General features: G+C 40.9%; 1 protein-coding gene across 4 annotated transcripts; it reads left to right on the forward strand.

Annotated features, from left to right (window-relative positions):
• Positions 1-834: 834 nt before the first annotated feature.
• topaz1 (testis and ovary specific TOPAZ 1) lies at positions 835-18,250 on the forward strand. 4 transcript variants are annotated; one of them, XM_064345414.1, is made up of 20 exons: positions 835-2,738; positions 3,558-5,649; positions 5,763-5,839; positions 6,114-6,157; positions 7,186-7,247; positions 7,348-7,418; positions 7,665-7,741; positions 7,869-7,985; positions 8,216-8,276; positions 9,011-9,162; positions 9,286-9,378; positions 9,639-9,754; positions 9,870-9,939; positions 10,999-11,170; positions 11,319-11,419; positions 12,504-12,669; positions 12,970-13,134; positions 15,441-15,638; positions 16,996-17,179; positions 17,264-18,250. In XM_064345414.1, exons 1-20 carry the CDS (start codon positions 1,472-1,474, stop codon positions 17,520-17,522), a joined length of 5,544 nt encoding a protein of 1,847 aa, XP_064201484.1. In that variant the 5' UTR covers positions 835-1,471; the 3' UTR covers positions 17,523-18,250. The 4 variants fall into 4 exon arrangements, with proteins under 4 accessions (XP_064201484.1, XP_064201475.1, XP_064201502.1 ...); XM_064345405.1 differs by having other exon boundaries at positions 837-2,738; positions 6,072-6,157; XM_064345432.1 differs by having other exon boundaries at positions 837-2,125; positions 6,072-6,157.
• Positions 18,251-18,512: the final 262 nt, after the last annotated feature.

An 18,512-nucleotide genomic window follows, 5' to 3' on the forward strand; every position in this document is an offset into this window, starting at 1 on the left:
ATGGTGTGAAAACGTACCTGTGGACGAGGCGTCGTACCTGCCTAGCATTCGGTTTTGGAGTGAAACAATTCAGGTGGCAGTACAACAGCGATCACAAAACAAGATATTTAAAATCATGTTTTCTGTATATTTTGTAAAAGAGATTATTGTATTGGCTTTAAACAATCATCTTTTACATTTTTATTTTAAAATAATAAATATATTAATGGACACTCTTAACCAGAATTTCTTACACAGCTCACATTCTTTACAACGCATTTGGATATTTACTGAAGCGGCAATGTAACGTAAGTAGGCTACTTTGTTCAAGGGTACAGTGGCATGTACTTTATACAGTCTATGGCTCCACCCATAGGCTCCAACTATGAATCAAACTAATGTCAGAATAACAAGCTGAGTTCCATGTTCAATATGCAGGACTAATTAAGTGTATTTATTAAATAATGAATTGCACGATGGCCTCGTATTTTCTACCCCTGGAACGCTGGTCAAAAAAAAGTATTATCATGTCGTTCATAGGTCTCACTTATTTTATTGGTTAGTTCATTTGCTGCCATCTAGTGACTGCTGTAGCCTACTAGCAAACCGTCCTCTTAGGACAAAACCACCCATTCAAATAAAACTTAACATACCAACGTTAATGATGAAGCCAATTTTACAAAAAACTAATTAATATTTGGATGAAGTCCATCAATCAGACATAGTCGTGATAACTCTACTAGCTTGACTGCACTACTGAGCAAGCAGTTGCACTTTACAGATTAGCCCAATATGGCCGTTTGCCTTGATGAGTGTCTGATGGTCTGACCTTACCTGACCAAACCTAGAGACTACTAATAATGATGTCATCTTCCACTTGATGAGTCAAGGGAAATGGCAAATTAACGTGGGGCTGGAGTAGATGGAGGTCTGAAAATTTTAGTAGTGTTTACATTCGGTAACAAGCCAGACGTGGACGTTTACGAGTATAAGCCAATTGGGCGAAAACCATTCACAAAGTTTTTTTTTTTTTTCAGTAGGGTACAGCTAGCGATTAGCCATAGTAGGGCAACATTTAAAGCACTTTAAACTAGGCGTACCTAATATATTTATCGAGCTCCAGTATTTCTTGCTTTTGTTGAACTAACGTAAAGAAGTTATTTCATATCGCTAGTTAAGCAAGTAACTTTGCATAACTATAAGAACGTAGTTACAGCAAATGCCGATCTAAAAGTCGACACTCTTTTCTGTGTTTTTCTTTTTTTTTCATTCTAATTCCACTGTTGCAGGCGAAAGATGGGTAACGTTAGCATACTAATGATTGGCATTGGAAAATATTGAAACAACGAATAACTTAAGCTTGCTCGAAACTGTGGTTACTTTTAATAGCAAAGATAGATCCGTTGTGGTTAGCTTATTAGCCAGGCAGTTACTCAAGTTAACCTTATTTTTCTTCGCCAGTCAGTAGGTTTTAAACGTTTTAATCGTGAAAATGATTCAGTCGTCCTCTTCTGGTAGAGTCAAATTAAACCGAACCACCATTCGGAAAGACAGCACCGCATTGCCTAAGAAGAGACGGTCGTTTGGGGGTACAAATCTGGCTAAAACTGCAACCCAAAGAACTCCAGACAATCTTACTTTAAACACAAGCGTAGAGAATACAATCCCGGAGTCAATCGGAGAAAATACAAATGTTCTGGAACTGTCCAGTATAAATATTCCAAATGACTATAAGAAGCAGTCAACCGAAGAAAAAACTAATGGGTTTGAACTGTCCAGTATAAATATTCAAGTTGACGGTGAGAGGCAAATATCTCCTACGTTTTCAGAATTAAACAAAGTGAATGCATCGCCCCCAAAATCCACCAAAGTAGAATTACAGCAAGCACCCGAAGAGGATAAAGAGACGTCAAATCAAGCCGAGGGACTCAGCAAAGGTACAGAACAGCCATTAGATCCTAATTTACCATGTGAGCTGAGAAGGAGAGGGGCAGATCCAGGCAAGAGCACCTCTGGTTTCGGGGACATACATGAACGCGCTGGGGGGCCTAACACAAGAAGTAAATCTTCATCGGGGAAAACGTCTTTCAAAGCTTGTCAGTTGGAAAAAATGAAGAGCGAGAGAGTGAAGAGACACAGAAAACAGGTTTGTTGTAGACTTGCTTTGTGCATTTTTGGGAAAGACTCAGATAAAATAGGGGTATCCAAAAAAGAACATTCGATCCAGACCAGAGCAAAATTTAAGACTGGCAACGTTTATGTTGGATATGGGAATACTCGAGGCAACAGAAAGGAAAAGCGACGTGTAGGCAAAGCATCTCTAGTAAGAGCCGAACATACACAATCGATTAGGGGCACGGGCGTGAAAGCAAAAAATAGGCAATCAAAGAGACTAACATTTCAAAGAAAAAGACACAGGAAAGTCCATAACAATGGTACTGCGTATATGAACACGACGACACAACGTCCGTCCTGTTTAGTGGCGGATGGCTCATCAAAATCTCGGGCTGTCAATAAGCGACGTCAAACCGCTTCTTCTGTTAAAAAGGGAAAGGCACAGGACATACTTTGTTTGTGCGTCAGGCAACGGACGAAGAAAGGTTGTCACAGTGGTAAGATCGCGCAGGTCCGATCGTCACGACATGTGGTAGGGACAGCTAAGACGGATGCTAAGTCTACGCATTACATGACGCTGAGGAGAAGGAAAAGTGGTCGTGTTACTGAAAACTGGAATTACAAAGTGCCTGCCAAGAAACCAAGTAAGACGTTTTTGAACATAAGTGAGCTAGCTAACATTAAAGCATATTTTATTTTTCACTCAGCCATTGGAATGATTTATCATTGTGTCATGCCCCAAGGTCAATGATTTACACTGTATGTAAACTGTTAGCTAGCAAACGTTATGTTCTATGCTATTCTCAAACTATCTAGTGTTGCACGGCGTCCAGATGCTTTTATTTCCATCCTCATCGCTATCTAATGAATTGTAATGTCCTACAATAATTATTTAAAATAAGTTTATAATCAATAAAGATGCTTTTCAGATACCACTTTCAGTAAAAATAACACAAGTGTGTATTAGTCTTGTTAAGAAGGTAGCTTGCAAACTAGGTAGTTGTCCTTGCCAGTTAGGCAGCTTGTAATTTAGCTAGCTATGAAAAATGAGGCCTTAGCTTATAGTAGGAATTGGAGCTACCCACGTTGGTGTTTGCTACTGCTAACTAACTTGAATAGAATGGACCTGAGATAGCTGCTCATTGTTCATATTTTCAAATTCTGACTAAAGTCTTTGGCATTAGCTAGTTAGTTTTGTCATGTTTTTCTGTAGAAATGTTCACAATTTTTTCATGCTCGGTGAATTACAATTTCTCTTCAGTTCACATTATTCAGTTAACTAGCTGCACTGAGGTGTATCATCTCAAAATTGTATATTTAATACTTGATATACTTGTAAAAATGTCATCTTCAGCAGCCAACACAAACATGCAGGCCTGTTGATGCACAATTCTTATGCAGGACATGTCTGGCTGAAGTAATATATGACTCAATTGAGTATATTTGTTTTTTTGTTTTTTCAGATACTGAAGGGAATTCAGCATTTCGCCCAAATTCACATCAGATCTTGTGTGACCATTCTGGTGAGAATAATAACAAAAGGTTAATTAAAAGCCCATGCTGTACAACATGTTGTGATTTCAAGTATCTTCCCCCACGGATTTACAGTGCGGCCAAAGTACAATCTCACAAGCCAAGCAAAACCCCAGCTAAAAATCCCATTGAGCAGGGATTAAAAAAATGGGAGCCTGGTGTGGGATATAATCCATTTGTGAACCTATGTGACATTTTGAAAGTGTCAAAAGTTCTTGCTGATCAATTAGATTCAACGTATGTCATAAACGAGGAACTGAAACAAAAGCCCATTAGATGTTTTAAGAGAGATCATGGGGATCTGATCCATTTAGATAACCAAGATGGACCATGCACCAGTGGAGAGGCAAGACAATCACAGGAAATCAGTAATCAGTACACTGCTCACATGATTGGTCAGAGTGCTAAGAACGCACCCAAAGTGGTAAATGGAGCTTTTCCAATAGTGGGTTTAGCAGAGATTGTTGACAATCAGAGTCATGCTATTGAGACACAGCCGGGAAAGAGAATGAGATTATCAACTGAAATAATCGGCAGTACACCTCACGATTCAGAGATTTTCAGGGAACCTGATACTGCTATTCAAATGGGATGTTCAACAACTGCATCAACCTCTCATGAGAAGAGACCCTTGTCCAACACCATGCTACACTGTTCTACTGGCCCAGGACATAAATCAGAAAATTGTAAGCATAAAGATGCAGTCCAGGGTAACATATCTCCTGTAGTAAGCCGTATAGTCATGGTGGGGGCAGAGGAAAGCGGGCACCCTGGAGAGTCTTGTACAGATGACTCTGTGGATGGGGAAACAGAAGATGAGAATGAAAGGCCCAACTTTTCCTCCTGTCAGAGGACAACCCCTTCACAGGTATGGGCTCGCCCATCCTGCGCCCGGGTCTACATCTCCTGGCCTTTTAGGGAACGATTGTCCTCTACAAATGGTTGGAATATGAGTGTAACTAGTCTATCTGTATCAGTGCCATCATCCACAAACACAGCATCTTTAGTGACTCTTAGTGCTTCACCTCTCTATAACTCTTCTGTCACTGACACTCCTGGTAGCCAAAATGCATCCCATTCTTGCGAAGCGGCGGACTCTTCACCATTACAGGGTGAAGCCAGTGACTTTCGAGATGGCTCAGAACACTTGAGGGCATCTGAAACAAATGGAAGCATCTCTGAAAAACACTGTGTCTCAGAATCCTTAAGCCTTGTTAATGGGTCTGGTGTGTCAGCCCAAATCACGTTAGTGTTACAGCACAGTGGGCAGTCTGCTGAGGTTGTGGAGCTCCAGCAAGATCCAAAATCATGCAGTTCTGCCACAGATTATTCGTCCAAGTTTGTACAGGAACAAGGTACTTGTAGGGAGGCGAACTTGGAGCCACAGGTATGTGAATCTGATCATTTGCGTAGGCAGAAGTTGCTGCAGACCAAGCCTCCCCCAAAGCCGTCCAGCAAGTCTGTGAATCAGGCTAAAAGTCCTAATGGCCTTAACTTTCCAGCCCCTTGCGACCCCCTCAATGGCACCACGAAGTCTCCTCACTTCAGTTCCACCTGGAAAAGGTACATCATGCCTTCTGGTCTAGCTCAGGGAGAACATCCCCCTTGTGTGAGCCAGGCGCAAAATTTGAGGGCTCGTCTGGAGGTTAGCACAGCCCTTGCGCAGGGATCCTCTGGGGATGACGCCAGCAGCATGTCCTCTGATGATGACCTGATGAATGAGGTGCTTGCGCCCTGTGGCGAGATCATGTGCGAGATCCGGGACACGGGACAATCCTACCGATGTTCCGCCCCTGTTGAGGAGGGGCCATCTGGGGGGACAGTTGACTTGCTGAAGGCCTATGAGCAGGATGCCATTGTCCTGGATGTAATTCAGGATGACCCGGAGCTGTTTGGAAATGTTCCTGAAGTGGTGCCAGTCGTGAAAAGTGAAACCCCTCTGGCGTCTAAGGTCATCCATCCAGCGAAGACATATGTTGTGAAGAACAACCACAAGATCACTTGGGAGGATGCTCAACTAAGGTATACTGCTTTTTTTTTTTAATTTACTGTTTTTTCAGTTTTCTGTTGAATCCTATTCAGAGGTTCTGTGATGGATTGATGTTTCCTGCCTTATCCATCCTTACTGTATGAAGTGCAACTGGAAGCGATGACCTTGGGCAGCAAGATTCCAGGAAAAGAGTTTGTAGAAGCATCTTGCCTATTGAAATAGGTAGGATATGCCTGCACTGACACCTCAGACGTACTTCTGCACTGATACCTGTGTGCCCCATTATTAATGCTATAGGCCTATATGTATGTAACGATATTTAAGAATTTGGATCCTCGTAGGAACTGCCAGATTTGGTGTGGTGTTATGCAAATCATATGCTAACTTTTCTCATCTTTTGCAATACAAGCTATCATAAGTATTGCTTTCAGCTTTTATTGCTATGATTCTTCAGATGGATATTCTAATGGTGAGCTACCTATGTTAAATGGCCTAGCAGGGGGAGGATTTCACACAGAAAGCAGTCTTCCTGTACAGAAGGTGTGTTTTCTCAAATATTCTCACATCTTTCAAATGAATCGTCAGCCCTCATGAATTACATTTTAACGTTAACTATTTAAGGTTAAAGCTTTTGTTTAATGTGTGACATGAAGTAAAATGTGGTTGGTTTTTTCCGGGTGTTCAAACATAGAGGTTTATGTTTGTTCAAAGTACTTTGTATGAATTAACATACCTGTTTGTGTTCACTAGAAGCCTGTGATATTTGAAATGTGTGCTTCCTTGTTGATCATGTTAGAGCCACATCTTAGGCCTATATACAGTAGAAGCTGCCATGTGGTGTGTCCAGCTAAATCACCAAATCTTAGTGAAGTCACACCCCCAGTGCAAGAGTGGCCTGATATTTATCAGTATGACAAAATTTGTACATGCAGTACATGGCCAAAAGTATGTGGACACCTGACATCCAACATTTCATCCAAAATTGTGCATTTATGTGCATTAATATGGAGTCGGCCCACTCTTTGCTGCTATAACAACCTCCACTCCATTTTTGTACATTGCTTTGGATAAACGTGTCTGCCAGAAAAATTTAATGTAATGTCCACTCTTCTGGGAAGGCTTTGTAATTGATGTTGGAGCATTGCTGCAGGGATTTGCTTTCATTTAGTCAGAAAAGCATTAATGAGGTTGGGCACTGATTGGACGATTAGGCCTGGCTCGCTGTTGGCTTTCCAATTGATCCATTTCCATGGACCTCACTGTGTGCCTGGGAGCATTGTCATTCTGAAACAAGAAAGGGCCTTCCCCAAACTGTTGGGGAAGCACGGAATCGTCTAGAATGTGATTGTTTGCTGTTGCATTAAGAGTTTCCGTCACTGGAACTAAGGGGCCTAGCCCAAACTATGAATAACAGCCCCAGACCAAAGGGTGTCCAGACACTTTTGGTCATATAGTGTATGTTTTTTTACTCTGTATAGGCTTTTGATAATGCAGTAAAAAAAAAAAAATCCAGTTTTACACGAAGCTCACTTAACGGAAATGTTGCCTTATTTATTTCCACGTAACAGGGCACCACTGACAGTACACAGAGCAGTGTCTGTGAATGGCTCTGGCCTGATTTTAAGACCAGGTAAATAACATGCAAAAAGGCCTGTCATTGCTGTGTTTTATTTCACCTGTAGTTCTTCATGTGCAGTCACGGGTAAGGATATCGGCCATTTCTGTTGTAGTTTCCAGGGAGGTGCCAGGTTGAACTCAGGAAAGGCCAGTGCATGCACCAGTGATGATGTATGGGATGCTGGTGAGAGAGAACACTCCCACGCCTTTTGTCACAAAAAAGTTCATGATTTGATCCTGCCAAGGTCCCTTGTATGAATGTGGAATAGTTCCAGAGATGTCTAGCAGTCTGTTAATACATCCTGGACTTCATTTTATTTGCTTCCATAATTTATGCATCTGATTATCTGGCGAGAATTAAAGGGACTACTAAGTAGCCTATGTTTCAAGTAAAATAAACCTTTGCATTACTCTGTGTGGTCTGTCTTAGGTTTGGATGGTGACCCTGTCCAGACTAACGTGATTAAGGATCTGAGTGCTCAGAGTGCTGCTTGGACAGCTGGATCAGTGAGTTCATTCTATCGTTAGCTGGAGTCCAATCAATGACCCAACAAATAGTGCCACAGTGCAGTTTTCTGTGGCCTGCTGGTTTCTTGTGCTCACATGGCTTTTTTTCTTTTTGTTTTCTTTACAGTTCAGTGACCTGAGTGAGGGTAGTGAGATGTACTGTAAATTTTACTTCAGTGAACAGTACACCTGTTACAGGAATGCGTGTTGGTTCCTGCACCTACCTGTAGAGGGCGATGAGAAGGTAGGGCTAGAGTTGTAGATTGTCATATAACAACCTTCTCTTCCCAAGACTCATGGGCCTTACTACACAATTGGTTAAAAGGAAAATAATCACAAATAAATAAATCACTGAATGTATCACATTCATGTGCTACTTAATTTTTATGTCCTTGTGTTCTAGTCATCATGAAAAGCTTAGGCTTCCTTATCTTTCTTGATACTTCCCATGATGCTTTTGTCTTGTGTTTTCAGTTCTGCATGGCTGCTGTGCAAAAGCTCCTCAGTGGGAAATCCTCTCATTTACTCCGGGCAGGTAAAGAGCACACAGTAGCTAACCCGCAGAGTCTTTGTGCTTATCACTGACGAGTGGGCAACCCAGGATTCTGAGAAAACATCAGGGGCTAGTGTCTGCTCTGTGTATAACTTGGACCTTCCATGTTCCCCAGAAAATGTCTTTCTCATGATTAAAACTGATTTCCGTTTTAATAAAACCAATTCAGTGAAACCTTAAGAAATAACTAACTGTTAAAAACGACAAAACCAATATTTAGTGGTTATTTTATGTTGCAGAGGACGGAGGCAAACCCAATAGATGAAACCCCTAATTGTGGTGGGCTTTTTGACACCTTTTAATAGACAGTGTTTGACTTTGGCCTCATTAATATTACTCATCCCCATTTCCCATTATCAAGGTTTTGAAGCTTCTTTTTTGTGCAGTAAATCCTCATGCTTTTAGATTTTCACTACATAATTTAGCCATTTTCTTCCTCCTAAAGTGTTGGAGTTTTTTCCAAATGTGATATCCACATGATATCTACTCTTAGATTTTTTGTAAAGATATGAAACACAACAGTGTGTCTGGACTGGGAGAGGACTGTGTGTGGTGAGATGTAATGTTTCTGCATGGTATTCTTTACTGTGAATAGTTGCTGGTTAGTGCCAGAAAAAACAGTGATGCAGGTAGAAGCATCTGAGTAACACCCTTGTTTTTTATTGGTGTGGTATTTATTAAATTCAGCCACAGGATTTTCCTCCTTTTGCTTCCAGCTGCAGTGTTTACTGGATACTATCGGAAGTGTGCTCCTGGAGTCCATTTTGAAACGCGCACGCTGAAATCACTCCTGTCAGCTTTGTTCAATCAGGGCATTGTGAAAGACCTGCTTTCTGTGCTTAGAGTAATGACTCCATACAAGATACTGGTAAGATGATCTGCATGCTTTCTTCCCAAAACAAACCACACTTAAACTTCTGGCTTGCCATGTTTCACATGTTGTTGTGTTCATTTGAGTCACATAACTCACACTGTGACACTTCCTCTGCAGCCACCAGTGGAGTTCATCTCGGCGATGTTCGAGCGTGTGAGTGTGTGGGGTCTTCGAATAGCAGTCCCAGACCTTATAGATGTGGCAGCCAAGGTGAGTTATGCTCACTTGACATGTCTTTCTCCTTTCATTCTATATTTTCTCACCGTGTGAACAATTCCTTTTTGTGACTAGAAGACATTTAAATAATTCAATAAAAAAGATTAATGAAACTGATTAAACTAACATTCAGTACATAGTTATGGTGTTATGCTACAACAGTGATTTTCTCTGCTTGCCTATGCATGAATACATTCACACTGGTACAGTTGTCTCACTTTTTGTGCCATGTTGGTGGCTGTTATGCTCCACAGTGTGTGGAAGCGGGTCTGGTGTTCACCACTGAGAACTTTGAGTACATGCAAGGTCGTCTGGAGCTCCTGAAAACACCCAGCAGCCAGATGGAAGTCTTCCTGAACATCAAATATAGGTGCTCCCGTTCTTCTGCGAACATCTGAAGTTTATAAAACTGCTGAAGGGCGCAAGTGACACAGTATTGTGGAGTAATTCAGGTATGACAAAGAAACATTTGTGTGTTTTCTCAGAGTTCGGGAGTCGTCTGTAGCCTGGGCGCCAGAGGTTGGAGATCTGGCTATGGCACTTGCTGAGGTGGAGGTAAGAGTCAAGCTTTTTCCCAACTACATTTTTGTGTTCGTATGCACACACATGTACACGCATATAAATACAGTGCCCTCTATAATGTGGAGTGCTTTGTAGGAGTGAGTAACTTGGCACTTTTGTACGTTGAAAATATTTTTTGTTAAGATAGAATTTATTTTTTGTACTGTTATGAGTAACTGATAATGATAATACATATAAATGTATGAACCATAAGATAATTACATTTAGAGAGAGACATGCATACACATGCATACATGCAAAAACACATACATTGTACCCCAAAGAAAAAAGTATGTGTGGATTCAGTCATTTTTCCTTTACCAAATAAATGACAGCGTCATATTTTTTAATGGATTATGGTAAATGTTTTGAATGGGTTATTGTATACATGATGGACCTACTAATAGTTTGTTTTTCAGTCGATGAGCTATAGGCGTAGCTAGGATTCATTTAGAAATGTGGCATTTGTAAGGTAGCTGCAGTAGGCTACCAGTAGTTAACACTGGAAAAGCCACAGCAGTTCGTTCGACCCGTGTCACATGAAGAAAATCGATTAACCTGCCATGTATGCAACTTTTCCTAAACATACATTAACATTCAGATCTAAAATGAATATCAGTATTGCATCAGGAAATAAAGTTATGAATTATCAGTGAAGCATATCCACTTAAAACAATATTGCTTAACAGTTGGCATGGTGAGCTACTTTGAACCACCACATTTGCATTATAAATAATTACATGTATTACCGCAATTTCGATTGGTGTTCTCAGTACACTTTAATCAACAAAAATATCCTCATTTGAGCTGTCCAGCTGTAAATGAACATTACAGAAGTTAGCCAGCCAAACAAGTGACGGAAGCTCTCAACTGGAAATACAGACTGAAGTACGGATTCATTTTTGCAGGCATGTACTGATTTCTAACATACACTGTGCGCTGATGGACATGGCAGTTTGACAGGGTTCATGGCGTTTACGGTCACTGGAGATTTTTCCATGCGTATTGTTACGTCCTGTCTGTTGCTTCTCACTCTGTGATCTGTCTCTCCAGTGCTGTAAAGAGCAGCAGGACTGGACCAAGCTGGGGGGCGTGTTCTGCTCTGTGTGCACGTCCAACCCCAGCCTGGACGAACTCAACCATCTCTGTGGGAGGATCGCCATGGTGCTCCTCATAGACACGCCTCCCACCTCCCCACTTCCCTTCTGTCAGTTTGTAGAAGCAGGTGAGTTAAGATAATCTATAGAAAATTAAAGAAATTCAACTCTGTTATGATTTCTGCACACCTCTACTAAAATTCACACCGCTGTTCATTGTTAGAGCGTGGTTTGTTGAAATAATTGTTTTTTGTACTTTTCTTCTTGGTTTTCTAGTTTGTCAAGGAGCTTCTGTTGGTGGTTTGGTCAAAAGCTTACTTGGACGCATCGGTGTTTCTTTGATGTTGAGATATTACCAAACACAGCAGTGGACAAAGGTAACGAAGACTGTAAAATGACATTGAATAATACATGTAATACATCTATGACAAAACATTCATTGGAGGAGAGTACAATATTGAAAAGTAGAATACAGAACAATCAGAAATTAAAGGAACGAGGAATTATCTGAGACCAACATCTCACATTTCTAGTCTGATCTAGCTGGGAACATATAACACAAACCTCACAAAAAAGTATAACTGTTAGTGGAAAGCAATTGAACTGTGTTGCACAGAGGTAACAAAGACTAGATACAGATTGTGTCTGTGTTGATTGTAGAAATGTTAGCTTCAGTGAAATGGTTTATTCTTTTGCTTTGTCCAAACTGGAGTCTCTCCCTATGTTTGCTGATTAATGTTTAGTTTGAAAAGGCAAAATTTACGTTGTCATAATTGGAAACGAAAGCTGATCATGTGACTAAGCAAAAACTCTTTAGAGCAGGGCTGTTGCTGGAGATCTACCATCCTGTAGGTTTCCATTTCAACCCTAATTTAGCACACCCGATTCTACTAATTAGCTGCTCATCAAGATTTCTTGCTCAGTGGTTTTCAAACTCGGTCCTGAGGATGCTGGTTTTTGTTCCAACCGCAGTTGCAATCCCATAGCTTTAACACGTTGTTAATTTGTCTTAATTACACTTTTCCTGTTTTGAGAGATTATTTACCCTCTTTAGCCACATTGTCAGAAATAGCTATGCATAATGAATAAGTCTCATTCACATTGGTAGATTGCAAATGATTACATAGAGAGGTCAGTTTTTTAACTGATCAGATTAGAGTGAGGTGAATCAATTGGCTCCTAATTGCTTTACAAATGATAAAAAGCACAACCTGCATTACCTTTACAGTGCGCTTTAGGAAGGCTTAGCCCTTGATGACGGCTTACTCAGCTTTTGTGACACTTCATGTTGTTTACCACACAACCCCAAGGCAGACCTAATGATGACATCACTGTAACCAGTAACTTTTGAATGAGTGTTCAGCTCAGTGTTGAAGGAAGGAGTAGAGATGGAAATAGAAAGGCGGGGAGCGTTGGAGTTGGCGAATAGTAAAGGCACCGTGTTAATGAGGTATCTCGCAGGGGACGAAGCTGCTGGACGCCCTCAATGCTTTGAAGGTGAATTACTCGACGCTCAAGGGCCTGTTTGCAGGAGACGGCAGCGTGTCGCGGTGCCGGGTCATAAGCATAGCCGCTGAGGTGCTTCTGGGCTGTGAGAGCATGGAGAGCGCGCTCAGTGTGCTTAAAGGTAAAATGCACACATATTCCTGCCACTGTTCCAGGGCCAAGCCTCTGCCTATTAAATGATCCTTAATTCCCTTTTGAAGGTTAAGTGTACCTCAGTGGGGAGCACGCTCTTCGAGTTGGATGGTAATTCTTGTACAGGGCTGGTTTAGAGGTGATTTGGGCAGAACGTGATTAATAAAGATGTGATTGGGTCACCCGGTTCTGAGCTTTTGAGAGAGCCCCATGCTGTCAGTGCTGCAGTCGGTCAGGACTCCTGTGACTGTATGGCATTGAGAAAGCAGCGTGGCGCTTTGTCTTTCAGATAACGAGTGGATCCTCAGCTCCCCCTTGTGGCAGTGTGAAGAGGCGGACGTGGTGCACCGCCACAGCGTGCTGTGTCGCCTGGCGGAGTGCGCCACCCAGAAGAGCATGTTTGAGGAGACACTAGAGATCCTGACCAATTTGCCAGATGTGCAGGATGTTAAAGGTGAGGGAAGAGTTTCTATCTGACTGCTGAGGGGATTGGGAAGTCCTCTGTGAAGGACCTCCAGTAAGGCCCGATCATGAAATAGTAGCCCTGATGGGGTTTTTTCTTCAGACGTTTGATTTGAAGTGACTCTGATTCATCACATTATATTCATATGTTGTTCGATTTTCCACTTGGGTAAAAGCAATGTCTGTGGTTCTATAATTCACAGCCATGATTGAACAACCAATTCTTAAGCACTTAAACTGAGGATTAACAGTTGCAACAGTAACTAACAGCACATAAAATGAGCTGTTAGTTTCAGATTATTCCCCACACTTTCTACTTCCCATCACTTGGGTACAGATTAATACTCATCTGTCCATAAGATTGTGTTCCAGAATAGTCCTATGTACTTTCTTAGCTAACTCTAATCTGGCCATTCTTTTCTGGAGGTTTACCAGTGGTTTGCATCTTGCGATGAACCCTCTGAGGTTATGCTGGTGTAGTCTTGTCTTTATGGCAGTCTCTGAAACATCTGTGCCTTCATCCTGGAGAGTTTTCTTGATCTGTTTGACATTAGAAAAATAGTTTTTCTGCACAATTGTGAAAGTGTTATTTGGTCATCCAGTGCAGTGGTCTTCTGTGTGCTGCCAGGTTGTTTGCTATTGCTGAGCTCACCTGTGCATTCCTGCTTCTATAATCTCTAGTTGATTTTGACACGCCCAATATTTGGCTATGTCTCTGATGTATTCTGATTTTTCAGCGTCATTGATGGCCTGTGTTACTGGGATTGACAGATCATTGGCATGTTGAGGGAGAACAGCAACAGTTACTAAATGCAAATGCCACACCTAGAATCAAGTAGACCTTTTGTTACTTTTCTTGTGCATGAACTAACGATGCAGCGACACACAGGTGGCCCAAATCCAACTGAGCAGCCACACACACACACAAATACATATGCACACAGTTGAATGCAAAAGTATTGGGACAGGTGTGCTAAATTGGTTGTATGTCAAATTAAACTATGACTATGAGGCAAAATTCACCATGTCTGGATTTATTTCATATGCCTTTTTGTAACTATATTACAACAATGCCATTCAGTGAGTGAAGTCCAGCTCTTTCAAGTTTAGATATGAATTGGGTATCTCTCATTTCTGAAGTATGACATATAAAGCTAACTACTTGGGCATGGCTGGCAAACTTTGCCCAATCAGCTAACTACTTGGGCATGGCTGGCAAACTTTGCCCAATCAGGGAAGCTATGCTGTACTACCTGATGTTGCAGTGCAGGTTTTATCTAACGCTAACACCTGTTGCTGTGCAGTAAAATGTTGGCAACAAAATTAACTTTGTCTTGTCAATACAATAGAGTACATGTAATGCAATAAAAGGTGGCCAAGTATATTAAGCCTGACGGCAGTCTAGCCTTGGATTTGAGCATTTAATTAGCAAGCAATGTTGTAAAATAATCCAATGGGCGCATACAGGAGACTGGGAAGGATGATTTCTCTTGATAAAGAAAATGCACTTGCGGAGATTCCCCATGTAACATTCAGTGCCCTCCATAATGTTGTAATCAAACAGTTCACATGGGGTCACAGCCGTCAAGCAGTCATTGCATGCAAAGGATATGCGCTTAAGTACTAAACATGAACTAGAAAGGTTACAATTCCTGAAGGAATTGTGTGGGCTTGCTTTCCTGAAAATTATTACCAGAATACTTGTCTGGTAATAAAAGTCATTTCAATGAGGGCGCATAGCTCAGAAAAAGTGCAATAGTAGCAAAATGATAAGGTAAAAGCTTAGATATTTGAGTACGAGTGCAAGGAGGAGTCGATGAAGGTTTTTTAGTGAGAGAGTGGACAAATAGCTGAACGTTTTGATGTCAAAGAAGTCTAGAAATAGTCAAAATTGAAGGAGCTGTGACGAGTTAGAAAAGTGCAAAAAAATGCTGAAAAACCAAGTGCCAAACTCTAGGATCTGAACATTCAACAATGCTTTCCTATGGAAAAAATTGCTCACAAAAAGTGGAATATTTAAAAAATCTGAATACAAGCAACAATGTCTGGAACTAGCCGGTCATTTTGGTGTAAACAGTTTGAATGAATTGCAAAAACTGTAGGACTAGTTAGAGCTAGAAGAATTGGGTGGAAAGTGCAGATAATAAAAAAAATATGAAAGATAGCAGCAAGCCCACTAACTATTGGTCTACAATGTACTGCTATTTGAGGTCATGTGACTGCAGGCTATGTCCTGTCAGTCTGCGGCTCTAATTATGGTTGATGGTAACAAATACCTGTCCTTTCCATATGATGCAGTTGATCCCGCCCAGTACAACCTCGTCTTCCACCTACATCTCAAGGCCTGCTTAGAGAAACCGAATTTGACTGTTGCTTCAAACATAGCAGAACTGATGTTTACAAAGAAGATTGAAGTGGATATGTGCGTTCTGCAATTACTCATACACAAGCTTGGAAAGCAGAATGCTTGGCAAAAGGCACGCATTCTGTACAGAAGTAAGTAGCCTACTTGCGGCACCCTTCACCTGTGAAATCCCTCTTTCACCTTTTTTTTCAAGCCTGATGCATGCTGCTTAATTTTAGGCCTGACATAGCTCTTTTTCTTTGGTCAGCAGTTGCCATGACTCTGCAAAGCTCGCTACATGTATGTTGAAATCATTTCATGCCTTAATGGTCCAGACGATTCAAATTGTGGTTATATTCTTCTTTAAGTTTTTGAACCAGGTTATCAAGTTTGTGAGTTCGACGAAGTATTAAAACAACACATCAGCAAAGAATTCACAGTTTTCAGTTTCCTGGACCGTTAAAACCTTGACTCGTGATCCGCGTCATGCCCTGCGAGCACTGACCATTTCTTCACTGAGCACCCATTTATTCCCTCCGGTCTGTGCCAAGTGTCTGCTTTTTAGAGCGGAGATAAATGACCATCTTCCAAAAAAGAAAAAAGAAAACTCCAGAGACACTAATGGACTAATGTGATGAGTGACAGCTGCAAATGGTTTAAGAGAAACAGTTTGGGGGGCTCATAGTAATGATCAGGATACCTGTATAGCCTACTTTAAGATATTAAGTTCACAGGTCCCTTGACCCTCTCTATTCAACATTTGTAAGAAGATACACCATAAGAAAAATAAGAAACATTTAAGTATCTGCTAAGCTTAAAAAAAAAAAAAAAAGTGTTCAGTTGGAAGGAACTGAGTGGGTTTTCTGGATTTTGTTTGTGGGAAATGTCACGTTTGTTGCTTAAATAACAGTATGGTTACTGCAGTACAGAATACCACGTTTTAGACATGTAACGTGATGGGTTGGTGATGCTATGGTGGCCAAGATATTTTCACTTTCAAAGGGATGCAGTTTGTTGTACCACCAGTAAACACTTCCTGCACCGAAAGCAATTGAGTAGGTGTGTAGTCTTCCCAGTCAGAGCTGCACTCAGTCAAGCTTGTCAGTTATAGTTCTTCTGTGAATAATGAATGAAGCTGTCACTTGTATCATGACCTCTTTCTTTCATGTTTTAAGAGCAAAAATATGAGTACACACCAGCATTATTGCCTATATATTAATTTACATGGAAAACCTGCCTTGTTTTGGAGACCCCTATGCCCTACACACGGGTTGTTCCTGTTCTCAACATTGGAATCACAAAAGAACAAGTTCAACTCTGTTTACTGGGTATTTGAACTTACTTGAATTATCTGTATATTAATCCAAGTACAGGTATTTTGTTGTGCTCAATCACATTAAAAACTCATATGAAGTAGCTGTGCCAATGAATGGTAAAGAATGTATTGCTATCATAAAAAGTAAATACATTCTTTCAGTGCTCTTGCTTGCTCTTGTCCTCTGGTCCCAGGTGCACTATCCGTGGGATGTTACCCACAGACCCAGATGAACAAGTACTGCCGAATCCTACCCATCCCACACTCTCTGAGTGAAGTAGAGATGACGCTTGCCCTCGAGATGTTCATGGTGTCCAATGCCACTGACATTCAGAATCCTGGTTTCTTCCCACATGCTCTACAGATTGTGTTAAAATGGTGAGCATTGTTCTGCACTTCTGTTATTTCGAACCTTGTCATTTTATCATCTGTAATTTATTGATTGTTTTTTCTTTCTTTCAGGAAAGGGGGCACTGAACTGGTCAGTGAGACTGACCGCCATGCGGCCATTAGCCGCCTCTTGTCTGCAGCCCAAACTGCAAACCCCAAACTGGTGATCAAATATGCCACAGTCAACCTGAACCAGGAGCAGGTGTTCACCCTGGACTCCATTTCCGCCTGCAAGTGGCTCTCCCGGAACTTGGACTGGGCCTCCAAGCTCTGGCTGCCCTCAGACTCAAAACCAGAGAGCAAGATCAGCCCCCAGGCTTTATCCACTTAGAGAGGAGGCCACACTACTGTATATAATTCCTTCGTGTACCATATATAATACACATGTTCTTCTCAGGAAAACTTTGGAACACTTGTTTGATTTATTTTTTCAGTTTGGTTCAATTAACTTCAGACTCCTGCTTCCTCTGAACTTGGGTGGGGTTTCTGGCTCCAGTTGAACTTTTCGTAATTTTGCATCGTGTTTCCCTCCATCTCTCAGGTGAATGTTTCCACCTGTTGGGTGACTTTCCTTTTACAGGGTTTATTCACTGAATCACCTATGCTGCAGAAATCTGGCCTCCATTGTCTTGGCTTGACTTGAAGTGGGTTTATAGTTATAGTTGGAGAAGTATTTTTATTTAATCTTGATTTACTATATATTTTTTTTTTACTTAATGTTAAGTAGAAGACGACATGTTAATACTTGTATTTTGTAAGTAGAGTATATGATTGCACTTGGAAATTACGTTTGGCCTTAAAAATTGATGCATTTAACAATGGATTTACCATGTAAATCGTAGTATTCTAATTACTGTACTTAAGGAGGGAATTCTTAATGTGTTCTATATTTCTCAAATATAATAGTCATAAAATCAAATTTCAGTGCAGATTCTGGTATTACAGCTGGTAATATATCTCCTTTACCAGTAAAACAAATCTGCCTCAAAAAGGCATTTTCAGTTTGAGTTTCTGCATGAGTTTGAGTGTCATCAATAAAAAAACTTTTTTTGTCCGATATTCATTCCTTGCCATCTCTCTGGAAAGTCAAAGTGATGCAGTGGCAGTAATCAGGAAATTGGTCTATAAATGCAAATACTACTGTCCTGGTATATTTTGTGCAAAACAAAACTACTTCCTCTCAAATGTAATCATGTATCTTAAGTGTTACAAAATGGCCTTGATCAATTAACTTGACAATTGCCTGCATTTGACACAAACACCAGAAATGTTTGTTTATGGAAAAGCAAAACAACACTGTATCTGCAACTAGAAATGAGTG

Source organism: Anguilla rostrata, chromosome 1 (genome assembly GCF_018555375.3).
Source record: "Anguilla rostrata isolate EN2019 chromosome 1, ASM1855537v3, whole genome shotgun sequence".
In the NCBI taxonomy this organism is placed as follows: domain Eukaryota; kingdom Metazoa; phylum Chordata; class Actinopteri; order Anguilliformes; family Anguillidae; genus Anguilla; species Anguilla rostrata.

What these genes read in the sequence shown, in the direction of transcription:
- topaz1 (XM_064345405.1), top strand. Translation starts at nt 1,472, where the DNA reads ATGATTCAGTCGTCCTCTTCTGGTAGAGTCAAATTAAACCGAACCACC. An exon ending in TGGGAGGATGCTCAACTAAG is followed by an intron (nt 5,650 to 5,762) that starts GTATACTGCTTT and finishes TACTGTATGAAG; the next exon opens with TGCAACTGGAAGCGATGACC. An exon ending in CTGTCAGTTTGTAGAAGCAG is followed by an intron (nt 11,171 to 11,318) that starts GTGAGTTAAGAT and finishes TTGGTTTTCTAG; the next exon opens with TTTGTCAAGGAGCTTCTGTT.